Source organism: Rhinolophus sinicus, linkage group LG07 (assembly GCF_036562045.2).
Source record: "Rhinolophus sinicus isolate RSC01 linkage group LG07, ASM3656204v1, whole genome shotgun sequence".
NCBI classification, from domain to species: Eukaryota; Metazoa; Chordata; class Mammalia; order Chiroptera; family Rhinolophidae; genus Rhinolophus; species Rhinolophus sinicus.
Window position 1 is genome coordinate 59,310,325 of NC_133757.1, and position 15,348 is coordinate 59,325,672.

Sequence of the window (15,348 nt, forward strand, 5' to 3'; positions counted from 1 at the left end):
ATTAAGCACATTGCTCCCCACTGTTCACCACAGCCTTTGTGCAAAAGCTTCACACCTCCTAGTTCTCAAGATAATGCTGTGCTTGTTCTTAATCTCTATATTGTCATGGGTGCGAGACTTTGAATCCCTTACCCTAAAATCCAAAGCCTGCCACACTTCTGTGTCTTCAGAACTGTTCACTCATCCTGTAAGATTCTGAAGTTATCCATTTCCTGTTGTATACTCTTTTCTTATCTTTATGTGTAAAATCCTTAGAACAATGCCTTTCGTTAAATAAATGCTATCTGTATACATGTTGGCTATGAATGTCATTGCTACATTGTATTTTTATTTCCTCCAACAGCAGCATAACCTAGCAGTGACTGAATGATGGCTTTATAGTATTCTATCAAGTTGTTGCATTGTATTTCAATTGTTCCCTTCTAGGACAATTGTAAATTTGTAAACTGTTAGATAATACCTTGTAATAGGTTTTTTCATAGTTAGGATCATTTCTTTGGCATAGATTTCCTGGGAGTGGGATAACTGAATCAAAGACTGCAAGTATTTTTATGACTCTTATAAACAGCGATATGTTTGTATAGGAAGATCAACTGTGATGTCTGATAATGGAGGATTTTTTTTTTTTTTTGGAAGTCTTGTTAATCACACTGAGTATTTCTCCCCCAATTTTAATACTTATAAAATAATACTTTAATTTATATTTCTCCAACAAGTCAGATAGACCATTTTTCCAATTACATGTATGTTTGTGAGAACTGGCTGTCTTTTGGGGCCTAGAAATACTGATCTTATATGTTTGAACAGGCTCTTAATATATTTGAGATATAAATCTTTTGTCATGTTTGCTTAGGTTTTCACCAGCTTTTAACTTTAATGTTAATTGTGTAGATGCTTTAAATTTTTTTTTAAATCAACTTTATTGGGGAATATTGGGGAACAGTGTGTTCCTCCAGGGCCCATCAGCTCCAAGTCGTTGTCCTTCAATCTAGTTGTGGAGGGCGCAGCTCAGCTCCAAGTCCAGTTACCATTTTCAATCTATAGTTGCAGGGGGCGCAGCCCACCATCCCATGTGGGACTCGAACCGCAACCCTGTTGTTCAGAGCTTGTGCTCTAACCAACTGAGCCATCCGGCTACCCTACAATTTTGTATAATTAAATATATTTATCATTTCTTAATAACATTTGCCACATAGCCTAAAAATGTATTTCATGATCCACAGTCTGTCATTTTTGGGTCTTGATGTATGAATGTTTTAAATTCCTAAACTCTTTAAATTCAATGGGAAATAATTTTTATATATAATAGTCTTTCCCAATTGCATTATACATAATAGCATTAGAAAAATATTGTCTTCCCGATTGTTTTTGATGTTTATTTGCTATGTTAAGCCTTTGTAAAATGTCTATTTCTGATCTTTTGTTAAAGAGACAACAGTTATTTTTGGTTCCAACATATCTGAAGGAGTTGGCATACTTTGCTCAGTAACAACACATTAGAATTATTGCTTACATATTTTTCTGTCTTGAAAGATGATGTATCATTCACATATATATTCTAATTTCCTTGCTTGTACTTCTTCCTCAGTATATATTTCTGGATAGTTGAATAGTAGTAAACAGAATGTAACTATAGAGTAATGATACTTTACACTTAGAAATGTAACCAGATTCCTGTTTAATTTGACAATAGGTTTCCATTTAATACTATTAGGAATTTCTTACACATTAAGTTGACAGAGGCAGTTCTTCTCAGGAAAGTGGTTCATGGAAAGACATCTCCCTTGTTACCCTTCAGGCACATTTGTCTTTCTGCTGATTTCTGAACCAGCCATGAAACAACTCTTTAATTACGGGTTCCATCTGCTTGTTGTACGCTTCATTTTCAATGACAGGCACTCTTATACACCCCTTGAAATCCAGCTGGGCTTACTGTTCTATATGTAATATATATTTTTTACTGTATGGCCTATGTCCCAGTTTCCTTGCCTGTAAAATGGGGATAATAGTACCTACCTGGGGGTTATAGTCAGGATCAAATGCTTACATATTGGCACCTGATAAGTACTTGATGAATGTTAACTGTTGCTGCTGTTACTGCTCATTGTTTGCATGTCAGATTCCATTAGACTATAAATTCATAAAAGACCAAATTAGGTTTTTTGTTTTAATACGTGGCATATTTCAGAAGCGTTTTTTCCTGTAAATGAGCAAACCATTCATTGGTCAATCTTCATCATTGATTTAACATTTCTCATTAGGGTATTTTAAATACAGTTAAATATTTCATGTTAAAAAATTTTTTTTATGTTTCAGAATGAAGATTTATTAAATGAAATAAAACAACTTAAAGAGGAAATAAAGAAAAAAGATGAAAAAATACAGCTATTAGAACATCAGCTTGTAAGTATAATGTAGTATGTAAAATGGAGGCTTTTTAAACTGGGAAATATGTATTTTTTATTAAAGTGTAGCCAGAATTTAAGTTTGACTTTATTTTTGGCTTTCAGAGTTGCACTATTGTATTATTTTTAGATCATATATACTGTAAAGTATGTGATTTAACATTCAGTTTAAATAGTAAATATTCAAGGTGAAAAGGAAATCTTTGTCCATCCATTTTCAGTGGTCCCTGTTTGAGGTTTTAAGATTCACTAGTTTATATTCCTTTTATTAATAAAAGGTAAATCTCTTTCCTTCATGTGTACTTAAAGAATGAGTACTGGTGAGTTGAGAACAGGGCATTTTTCCTCTCTGAGAACAGAATGAAACTGGGTATCAGACTTAGGTATCTGTATAGCTGTCTGTTAGAGTAAAGGCTACTCTGAGAAAATGTTTCTTACCCATGGATGATGTTGCGGGATTGCTGAGAGTAGAATCCTTATAATTTTTTAATTGTTACAATTTCAAATGTTGGTCCCATATGAAAACAACATGTGCTATGTCTTGAAGTTAATTATAATTTAGTTTGTAATAATATAAAAAGCCAGGGTAGCAAGAACATAATGGCATAAAAATTCAAACAGGCCAAGGAAAATCTGTGTTGGAAGTCAACAGTATATCACTAAAAAGTATGTTTTCCAAATTATGAACAATTCAAATATTTGCCAAATCTTACTCTTCATATGATAGGCACAGAAAGGAAATCATTTCCGGAATTGCAGTACTCAAGACAGTATAAGTACTGTGCTTGCATTAAGATAAATGTTGTTTATTATCTTTTCTCTATATACCTCCCTTGTATGTTAAAAGTTGTATTATAGTGAATTTCAAGAGACTTTAAGCTGACCCTTGAACAACATAGGTTTGAACTATGTGGGTCCACTTATACGCCGATCTTTTAAAATAAATACATAGTGTTATTAACTGCATTTTCTCTTCCTTATGATTTTCTTAATAACATTTTTTCTCTAGCGTACTTTATTGTAAAAATACGGTATATAAGATGTATGACATACAAAATATGTGTTAGTCGACTGTTTATATTATCAGTGTTATTAAGGCTTCTTGTCAGCAGTAGGCTATTAAGTTTTTGGAGAGTCAGAAATTATACGCAGATTTTCAGTTGTACAGGGAGTTGTGGTGCACCTAAACCCCACATTGTTCAAGGGTCAATATTTATTGAATTTTATTTTAATGACTATCCCATTTCTTAGGAATGGGAACTAGGTCAGTACACAGAGATTTTTGGTTCTAATTAGATTTTATTTTGTCTGTGGAAATTGGAACGATCTAGTTGCAATTAATATAAATTTTGAATACTGATAAATATTTCTGAAGTGGAAACCTAATTTTAACTTGATGCAATAATCAGTAATTTGTTATATAGGTTTCCCTACAAGAAAGCGTATTTATCTCCATTGGTGTTGTTGAACAAATAATATGGTTATATTCCAACTTCACACTATGGAGAAATTCTCATGATCAGTCTTTTCATTTTTTAAAAAAATTATACTTATTTGAGAGACCAAAGCTTACAGAGTAGGTACATCACTTTGTGTTGTATAAATGACTAAATAAGGATTCTTTGAGTGGAATCATGTAGAGAATTCATTTGTGAACTGAGATGCTCAGATGGATCTTTTCAAAGAGCAGAGATCATTCAGAATAGTCCAATCCAATGAAGTCAGTACATCATTGAGGAAGCTTAAAAGCACTGGACGTGTGAAGGGACAGCCTTAACTTGTGGATTGGTGATATTTAATATCCAGTGGAGCACCATCCAAAGTGAATTTAAGACACTGTGCTGCAGTGACTGTAGTACCATGATAGTTTAGAGAAATACTTAAAATTTTGCAGTTGTATTCTTTATATGCTGTATATTACTGTATATATTCTACATCCATATACATAGTACTGTATGTATTTATGTGCATAAAATCATAGGTAACGTGTTTTATGGATAATATAAGAGATGGCCAAAGGTAATTTTGACTATTCAAAATTTTAGTCTTTCTGGCTGACTCTAGAACCCAATCTCTGAATAAAATAAGAGGCTACCTAATAGACCTTGATGTTTGCCCTTTTTTGTCAGGTTCGTTTTTACGCTCTAAGAGAGACCCTAATCACTTTGTATACGTATGGGTGTGTGAAGAATTACACCGGTGTAAAAATTTGTGTTTTTGTTCAGGCAACTCAGTGTAACTGCCACCAAAAATCTAAAGAGGGAAAATGTACATATGCCGATAAATATACCCAAACACCTTGGAGAAGAATTCATGTGAGTAGCATATGCCCTTAACCCCTTCTTTTGTCATTTACTATTTTGAGGTTTTGTTCCACCCTTTTTACTCTAATCTCAAATAATTTGGAATCTGTCATGGCTGTTAATATTTTTTTTTTTAAGTAAGTTGTTTTTTCTTGTCTCTTAGGTGTTTATGTGCTTTCTAAAGCTTCCCTTGTATGTCTTAAATAAATGAATGTGCATTTAATAGCTTTTCCTTTCTGCACACTGTAACACATTTTGTTTTGCATATCTAGTCTCTTCTCATTGTATGTGTTTGTGAGAGTATTACTTCCCCATATCCTAAAAGAAACAGAAGTCCAAAATACAATACAATCTCCCCTCTTTAGCAACATACTACTCTTTGAAACTATATGATGCAGCATATTCTTTTTTTGTTGAAACTCTTCCACTATGTTCTATTATAATTACTCAAATGAATGTTAAGGCTGTTCGGAAATATAAATGCATTAGGATATAGACAGTAAAGGTTTTGTTGTAGGCATAGTTAGGGAATGGTTTATTCTAAACAGTAGAAAATAACCATGTAGTCAAGGCTTCTTTGTTGTTTTTCAAAAATGTTACATCTTAAAACATATTTAGTGCTGAAATACACTGACCGTAATTTAATCTTGAGTTTTTCTGAACTCAGTTCAGGATGTGCCTGAGCCAGAGAATCATCATATGGCTGTCAGTCATCGTTATCCGATTGCATAGTACCAAGTAATAGGTATTGCTTGTTAAGAGAATGCCTAATAAGCCCGCCTTGGCTCTTCTTTTGCCTTATGTTAGCAGTGGAATCCTAGTAACACTAATGAACAGGGAACTCGAATGGTCAAGGTAATCAGCAATCCAGTTTTTAAAACTTAGGTATAGGCCTCTAAATTTTAAAAAACACTAATTTATTTTTATGTAATAAGTAATTTGTGTGTGCTCTATGTAAATATGATGCTAATAATTTATTCAGCAGAAGTTTGGTGAGCCTCTCCCATCTCAGTTTCTGGCTTTTGAAGTACAAATGAAAAATTGGGGAAGGAAATACACAGCAAATACGGATTACTCCATTAACAAGTGCTTATTAAAAGAACGGGTGACGTGGTATAGTTGAAGTGTAGTAAGTTCTATAAGGTTCAAAAGATTGGGAAAGTCTGGTTGGAAGAATCAAGGAGCTTGGTGAAAAAGGTGACGATGGTGATTGTATCATAGAAAGCAAAAGATGGCAGTAGACAGGGATGATGTGATATTTCTTTGAAGACAAAAGATGTGGAAAGTTACTTGTTTGGAAACAATTGCAAAATGAAAGACTATACCTCTTTCTTCTAGCTGGAAGTTTGGACTTTCCAGGTTTCTCCAGTTTCCTCACAGGGATGTTTGTGTCTTCTGACAGGTTACTAAGTAGATTGATGATTTCATTAAGTGTGAGAAGTGCCATTTTGCCATCCTTCTGGGAGTCTCTGGCTTTCTCAATTTCACCGTTCTGGAAACTGGCTATTAGTATCCTGCTCACCAGACAAAAGTAAATGGTGCAAAACACCCCAAGACGTTCCTGAATATATTCCTGAGTTAGTTTTACTATGATCTTGGGTGAAGTGAAGGTCACATTTTCAGCCTAGCATTCCAGACAAACCCAGACTTTAGGTTTTCTTGTTATCTTTTACTGTAGGAATCACTTGGCTTAATACCTTTGCTTTATAGATAAGGTAACAAAAGCCAAGGTGATCAAATAGCATATTAAAGTTTCCATAATTAATCAGTTATAAAATAGTACTATTAACTTCAGACTGCTGTTAGTCTAAGGTTCCTTCCCCCAAAAGCACCCTGAGGAGCCATGTAGGATTGAGAGAGGCTTTGCAGATTGAAGTGGGGGAAATATGCTTGGCAAAAGGAACAACAGGAATAAGGGCAAAGAGGTGGGAAGATACAATTGGGCGGTAGTAAGTACAAGACTGGCTGGAACACAGAGGTGTGCTTAGGGAAAGAGTTGAAATTAGTGTTAAAGTTCATTTGAAGGTAGAATTCAAAATTTTATCCAGGAATTACTGGAAAAGTAGTTTTATTAAGTCATATTTATTTAAAGAAATAGTTACATATATTTATTTAAATGTTAATTATTAAATATTAACATTAAATGTCGGGTTTATTCTCTGATTTTTACATTCTTCAAACTTTGTTGGATTCATTTAAAATAAATTATTTTGGAAACCATTTACCATAATAACAAAGATTTTCTTTTTTAAAAAAGTTAGACTTGACTCTACGTGTTCTCTTTTAAAAAAAAGTTTTTATTGGGGAATATTGGGGAACAGTGTGTTTCTCCAGGGCCCATCAGCTCCAAGTCGTCCTTCAGTCTAGTTGTGGAGGGCACAGCTCAGCTCCAAGCCCAGTCGCGGGTTTCAATCTTAGTTGCAGGGGCACAGCCCACCATCCCATGTGGAAATTGAACCGGCAACCTTGTTTTTAAAAGGTCACGCTCCAACCAGCAGAGCCATCTGGCCACCCCTACATGTTCTTTTATTTTAGCAGTAACCCGACATATTAAAACAAGATGTTGGGGATGGAGAGATGCAGTGGTTCTCTTCTTTGGCAACATCTAGTTTGTTAAGTGGTGATTTGGGGAATCAAAACATGTTATAGTAAAAATCCTGAAGTTTAGTGTAAGTAAAGTTTTTTTGATCTGGCTAAGCCTTTGGGAAGATTACAATCTGAGTTACAATCTCAGAAAGTTACAGTCTGAGTACTTGTTCTTCACTGTTTCCTGTAGTAACTTGGGGCATTTAAATGCCCTTCTTGACACTCTGTTGAGAATTGTAGAATCTACCTCAGCGATTTGTGAGACACATGTAAGCATTTCCTCTGAACATTTCCTGGAATTGGAGTAAGAAATCCACTTGTGATAGAAGACGGAGAAGGATGGTGAAGGAGAGGGATACTATTTATAATATTTGTTAGCAGCCATTTAGGACATGGAAAGAAATACGAAAAAAAATAATACGGACATCTCAGTCAGGACCTGCCAGAAAAAGAAGAGTGATAGGTCAACAATAGCAACAGAGCAATGGAAATTTGAATGTGTTGAGCCCAACATAAGTTTTCATAAATTTACCTGAAATAATTTTGGTAGTACCTAATTGCTGCAGATACATTTTTTAAAAGTAGAGAGCCAATAGGAAATAAGAGGATGAAATAGGTAGTAGAACATGGGGAAAGGAAGAAAAGTAGGTAATCACTTACTCATTTACAGATAATTTAATTGTGTGCCTACTCTATTCCAGGCACTGTGCTAATCTGAGAGTGTAAACATGAACAAGATACATACAGTCCCAGCCCTCAGGATACTTCCAGAAACCTCAGTGGTGCCTAAATGGTACCAATTTCACTTTTCCCCTGCATGTGAAGAAGCTGAGACTAAGAAGTGACTTGTGAGAACACTTAGGCAACTTGTATACAGCAGTCTTATGCCAGAAGCCAGGTTTCTAACTTGTAGGTGACATCTTGGTTGCCTCCCTTTGGAATGGCCACAGGAGGTAAGGTGAGTAGGAGGAACAGAGAGAGCTGGGCCACAACTTTGGGAAGTGAGGACAGAGGTTTGATCTCAGTAAGAGTTCATGATAAGGACTTACTGCCCTGAGAGAAAACCAGCTGCCCACATTTATGCTACGTGGTAGAGATTTTAGCAGTCCGTTGTGATAGTCCATTGAACATAGCTGTAGTAGTTAAAATTCCGGGGAGAAAAGTATTTATGAATTGGAAAGACATAGTTTCAGTATGAGTGTAAAAGAAAAATGCTCCGCAACCAAGTTAGGTTCAATCCAGTGTTAGTATGAAGAAATCTATAGACATAGTAGATTGCATAAGTAATTTTCTCAGTAGAAAGAATAATAAAATTTAACAGCTCTTAAGGAAATGAAAAAAAAAAAAGAATATTAAATAGAATACAAGTATATGCTTAAGAAAACACACTAAAGTGGCTTTCTTTTTCCTTGTCTCTTTATTGAGAAGTAACAATGTATTCATTCTATAGCAAATACAAAATAAAAAAGCAAAACCTTTTAAGAAAATTTGAAATTACTCAAACCATACTAACCACTGACAACTATTTTTAACATTTCGAATATGGTCTTCCAGACTTTTTGGTGATGTCTGTATTTGTGTTTGTACAGGTCTGACTTATCATGTCTGTCTAGATGGAATTGTGTTGTACAAGCTGTATTAACTTGCTATGGTGGTGGTAGTTTGACATTTATTTATTTATTTATTTATTTATCTATCTAAATCAACATTGAAGGGAATGCATTACTTTGAATAAAAAATGAAAGTGAATTCCCTTACTGGATGGTTTGTTGTAAGGTTCTTGAAATACATTACCACATTTTCTTTTCCTGAAAGATTTATACAGTTTATACTACCACCAGCTAAGTTATAATCAGAAAATTGCTTGGTGGCCATGGTGCTAGGTTGTCTGATTCAAGTGTTTGATGTCATCAGGTTATAAGAGCCTAAGATATGTACCTCACAAAAGAGAAATACCTGCTGCCCTGACAGGATAGGTAACATCTCAGCCAGAATGGCTCCCCCTTGATCCCTATACTGTCACTTTAGGTGGTACTGAGAGGCCATGCCCAACTATTTTGGTTATAACTGTTTCTGTTTTGTGATGTTTTCTTAGCTTACAAATTCTGACCTTTCTCTTCCTGGCCCAGGAACCATTTAATTAGGCTCTTTTTAGCATATATCCAACCGCAGCTTGTATATATTCATTATATATTTTGATCCTTTGAATTCTGGGAGTGTCTTTCTGCCTGTAGTAACATTTGACTTTCATGTTCCAGGTGCTTTAGGTGTTGGAGCTTTACTAATAAAGATCAACACCGTTATGGGTTTAGATTGGGTGTTATTTGTGAAATTGAACGCTAGCAAGGGAAAAATAATTAACCACCTGCTGGGTGCTGTTGCTTTTAGGGTATGACAAACGTGTGTGCTCCTACAGGGAGCTGCCTAAGACATGCTGTAGGGATATTACAGGACATTTTAAGTGTATTTTGTGTTTCAGAACTTTGTGTCCAGTATTGAGAACCAATATGAAGCACCTGTTACCTTTTAGAATAAAGCGTATGCAAGGCTATCCTCTGCTTGGGAAAGGAATGGCATAGTGGGGTAAAGATTTGGATAGTTATTTTGCACATAAAGCAAATTCTAAATTTTCGTGATGCGCACTTTTTACAGAGCATTTGCTTGAACATCTGAAATTAACTAGGGAAGCCAAACTATCAGGAAAAAAAACAATTCTACTCACACCATCAAATCTCTGATTATTTATCTCCTTGAATCTTAAAGAAGTGATTACAAGATGGACTCAGAAGATCCACCTGTCATGTCACATAATTGTCTAGCCTGAATTACTCCGAAAAATGAGTGTAGGAATAAACACTGAGATATCACTATTAGTGGGAAACTGCCTGCCATTTAAAACTGAGAATATGCACAATTTAATCTGATACAAGTTTTGTCTCATTTTAAGAACGAACTATTACATACAACAAAGAGGTAAGGAAAGTTGATTTTATATAAATTTTAAAATGCTCTTTTGGCATTTCTTTCTAATACTGAAGCAAAGAGTAGTCCATTTTATAGTGTATTTAATAGATATGCATATAATTTATATAAATTCAATAACTGAAATGTGGTCAACATGGTCACCAATCCTTTGTGCTTAGAATTAGGTTCTCCTGCCTCAAAGTTATTGGATGAGGCAATATTTCAAAATATCATAGTCAACTATGTTCCTATTATAGCTCTCTATAAAGTAGAAAATGTAAAATCAGAAAATTTTATTCCAGACATATCACAGAAACCATATCAACTGTTTATAATTTCCAAAGGGAGGAGTTTACTTAGCAATTGATATATGTAGTAGCAAAGAACTCTTCTTCTTCCCTTCTCCTTCCTTGTCTTCTCCTTCTCCTTCCCTTCTTCCTCCTTCCCCCTCTTCCTCCCCTCCTTTCCCCCCACCCCCTTCCCCTGTTCATCCTTTTTTTTTTCCTGCCTAGGAGATAAGATGAAATGTTAAATGCAAGGAACAGTGTAACCCAAAGATTTGTCCTAAGAGTACTTTCTCCTGAGTTCTTTTTCTTTTATACCCTATGCCTTCCTTATTTGGAAGTGGGCAACATTATTAATTTTTACGTGAGACTAATGTCCTGATTTTAAATTCAGATGTGCATTTTCTCCCAATTGGAGAGATGTTACATTACTATTCATGCTCGTATGTATTTCCAAAGGGAATTAAGGAATTTATCTCTCTGCCTAGGTCTTTTACTTATGTATATTCACTATTACTTATATTTAAAGTATGCCACTAGAAGCATTTTAAGTGAAATATACATACACTTTATTTAAACAAGTAATATTTATGATGTGGTCATGCAATTATTTTTAAATTGTTTAATATTTAGTCAATATTAGACATTGACCACTGAATACAGCCTGTGTTTCAATAAGCTAAGCTGACAGGAGCCATCTGTGTTGCGGAGGCATTACATTCTAGCATGCATGTATTTATGACAACATGCTAAGAATTCTGTTATATGTGTCTTTTACACTGATTTTTTTATGAACAATAAGTACTGTGACTTTCATAGGTATATCTGAAACTAGTAACTGAGGGATAGAATTGCTTTTCAAGGCTAGGAACAAATTAAATATGGGTATTATAGCAATTTATATATCTGGGCATACATTTAAGGGTATCTAAATCTGTGTCCTCCAATACCAAATACCAGAACTATAGAAGGCATTTTTGAAACCATTGAAAGAAGCAAAGTTTTTCTGCATTGCAACTGGAAAACAAAGGATAGCACCACAGTTTTCTACTACCAGGATCCATTTCATTTGTATATTCTAATGTGCAGTTTAAATTACTGACTCGTACATTGAGAGTGTAGGCAGGACAGAGAGAGATTTTACTCTTAGGATTTATGTTAGACAGCAGTCACTGAGAAATGGATGATCCTGTTAGCTTTCCAAGAAGGGTCGTGATCAAGCCAGATATTCGGAAGAAATTAATTTGTTTCTCTGAGAGGTAATAAAAGAGGTAACAAAAGATGTTTCCCTTTTAGTCTGTGTCAGCAGAGTGAGAAGTTATTAGGCCTTATTTGCTGGAACATCTAATTTTTCTTTTTCTTAGGTAATTACAAAAGCATTTCTACAGATGTTTTAAAAATTATGTCTCTTAAATGTCAAATGTAAAGCTTTTTTTTTTTTTTCCCCTAGAGAATGTCTTTTTAGTAGTCTGCTCTGAGGGTTCCTTTAAAAAGTTACATTAATATTCCTGATACAGCAGAAAATAATATCATTTCTCTTACCCAGTCCTAAAATTTCTAAACAAATAGAGCTGTCGTCATCATTCAGAGCAGTGAAGCTTCAAGGACATTTAGCCAGAGTCCCCCAGGAACACACTTGTGAAACAGGTTGGGTGGATTACTTGTGGCCAGGGAGAAGACACAGCATGAGGGACCATCTCAAAAAGGTGTGTCAGAAAGAACCCTGTATAGGATTTGAGCTTTCCTTGCGTGATTGGGGGAAGGTCTAAAGAAGCAGGGGTTTGCTCAGATTAGATGCTATCAGAAAGTGGCAAAGTGTAGGGTATTTTGTGACTGGTTCAGTGACCTTCTTTTATTCTGTAGACAAAACTTAGACAAAACTATGAAGTGGTCTTGTTTTATTTCATGTTATGGTCTCAGTGTAACCTTGGTATTCTGTGAGATCATTTATGAGGTCAGTTCTGGTCATGGGGCTACTTGTTATCTCTCAGAAGGAATATACCTGGCATGGATTAAATAAAATTTTACCAACCAGATGAAATTTCTTCTATTAAAACTAACATTTCATTGTTAGCTCTGTATTTTTAAACCACTTACTGTATTTTGTCATGTTTTAGTGTAGTTATGGGTGATGATAAAAGTAATGATTACATGAGAATATTGTGAGAGAAGAAAAATTTGGAGAGTTACACACGGATCACATTATGGAGACTCAGATGTTAGACTGAGAACTTTCACTTGATTCTGTAGCCAGGAGGTTCTAGCAGAGAGCAGGCTTAACCATATTTTGCTGCAGGAAAAGTAATGTGAGAGAAGAAACTGAGTCTCTTGAGGCAAAGCCTGTGTCTCATTTCTTTGTGTGTGCCTAGCACAGGAATCCAGCAGTAATGAATTAATCCCAGTGAGCACAGAATGAAGATAGGGAAGGTTATTACAAGAGCCCAGGCAAGAGGAATGAAGACTAATCTTCAAGGTCTGACATTTAAGTTCGCAAACTTGTCACAACAATGTTGCTAACTTTTTTTTAATAATCAGAGGGATTATTCATTATGAATTTGTACCAACTGGACAAACAGTTAATCAAGTTTACTATTTGGAAGTGCTGAAAAGACAGTGTGAAAAAGTTAGACAACCAGAACTTTTCACCAGCAATTCATGGCTCTTGCATCACAACAATGCACCACCAGCTCACACGGCACTGTCTGTGAGGGAGTTTTAGCCAGTAAACAAATAACTGTATTGGAACACCCTCCTTAACCGGTTTCCCAGAAAATAAGACCTAGCCAGACAAAAAACTCTAATGTATCTTTCGGAGCAAAAATTAATATAAGTCCCAGTATTATATTATTTATATTATGTTATATCCTATCATATCATATCATATTATATTATGTCAGGTCTTATAGTAAAATAAGACAGGGTCTTATATTAATTTTTGCTTTAAAGACGCATTAGAGCTGATTGTCCGGCGAGGTCTTATTTTTGGGGAAACATGGTATTCACCTGATCTGGCCCCCAATGACTTCTTTCTTTACCCAAAGATAAAGGAAATATTGAAGACATTTTGATGACATTCGGGACATCAAGGGTAATCCGAAGACAGCTCTGATGGCCATTCCAGAAAAAGGGTTCCAAAATTGCTTTTAATGGTGAACTAGGTGCTGGCGTTGGTGCATAGCTTCCCAAGGGGAGTACTTCGAAGGTGACCATAGTGATATTCAGCAGTGAGGTATGTAGCACTTTTTCTAGGATGAGTTCGCGAACTTAATTGTCAGATCTTGTATGATTGATTTCATGGAGACAGAGAGAAGGTTGCTGACACAGAGTCTGTTGTCTTGAAAAGTGATTGGATGAGAAAGATATGCAGAAAGGAAAGGAGGTGACTATGTAATCAAGCCTGGATAACTGGGGAGATGACATGTCAGTCATAAAAATAGGAGAATCTGGAGAAATGATTTTATTAAGGAAGGACACAGCTGAAGGTTTTAGGTGTATGTTTTAATCACTTGAGTTTGAGATTCCAGCAGGACAAAGGGTAGAGGAGTTTGAATATGTAGCATTGAGAAGTGCAGAAGTTAGGTGAAAATGTAGATTCAATGTGCATGGAGGACAGAAATCTTTAGTAATAGAGCTTCATCCATGGGGTAGCTCAGTGCTACATTGCCAAGTGCCACAGATGCCTTTGAGAACAAGTAAGACCCTTCAGGAGGCTTCCTAAGCTCTCACAGAAGAGGGAGAGATATGTAAACTAACCTTCATGAATCAGGAAAAGTTTTCTCTCTTCAGTGCTAAGATGAAAATTCCCAGCCTCTGAGCTCAGGTGGTAGCTCATCTGTTCTCCTCACTGCTTTGAGACCAAGCAGCTGTCTGAGGAAGAGCTCAGCTGTCCTGGAGGGCTTAGCCCTCACAGTGAGAGCGCACAGGAAGATGTTTGTAGGGACAACTGGGCAGCTATAGGCTTCATCCTGAGAGAAATGAAGAGTTTCCTTTAAAACCCTGAATCCGGCATTCCTGGTTTTTTATGTTTTTGTTCGTTGTGGGATTTTTTTTTGGGGGGGTCCACCAGTTTAAAGTGTAATTAGAATATTATGCATGTGTTTAAACTATGTGTCAGATATACTGAGTTTTCCTAAAAGTAGTTTGTTTGTTTTTTCACCTGGATGGGCTATACAATCATACACTGCTTAATGGGGATACATTCTGAGAAATGCATCGTTACGCGATTTCATCATTGTATGAAACCATAGCATGTACTTACACAAAGCTAGGTGGTCTAGTCTACCACACACCTAGGTGTATGGTGTAGCCTAGTGCTCCTAGGCTGTGAGCCTGTAAGCATGCTACTGCATAGAACAACATGAGATTAAATCATGCACAAGAGGAAATAATGCCATCAAGAGACGCAGTAATCACAGGCTGTGTGAGGCTGCTGCTAGTATAACACGGCATACTTTTTACAGCAAGGTATTTTATAAGTAGAAAGAGTACACTCTAAAATAACAAAAGTACAGTGTAGTAAATAAACCAGTATCATAGTTGTTTATTACCATTCTCAAGTATGTACCCGCTGTAGTTTTATGTGACTGGCAGTGCAGTAGGTCTGTTTACAACAGCATCACCACTAACACTGAGGATGGCATTGCTCCATGACTGTATGATGGCTATGACGTCACTGGGCAATAGGAATTTTTCATCTCCATTATAATCTTATGGGACCACCAGTCCTGTATGCAGTGTGTCATTGACTGGAAAGTCATTAGGCAGCACATGATTGCATTCATATGCATACTACTGCTTTTGTGTTTT

At 35.7% G+C, this 15,348-nt stretch overlaps 1 protein-coding gene across 10 annotated transcripts in view; it reads left to right on the forward strand.

The window, feature by feature from the left end:
• CCSER2 (coiled-coil serine rich protein 2) overlaps nt 1–15,348 on the forward strand; it is a 170,284-nt gene that overhangs the window by 127,800 nt on the left and 27,136 nt on the right. For all 10 annotated transcript variants that reach the window (XM_019755556.2, XM_019755554.2, XM_074339719.1 and 7 more), the window contains 2 exons: nt 2,317–2,403; nt 4,631–4,720. In XM_019755556.2, coding sequence (XP_019611115.2) covers nt 2,317–2,403; nt 4,631–4,720 — 177 coding nt within the window. The remainder of the gene's footprint in view (nt 1–2,316; nt 2,404–4,630; nt 4,721–15,348) is intronic.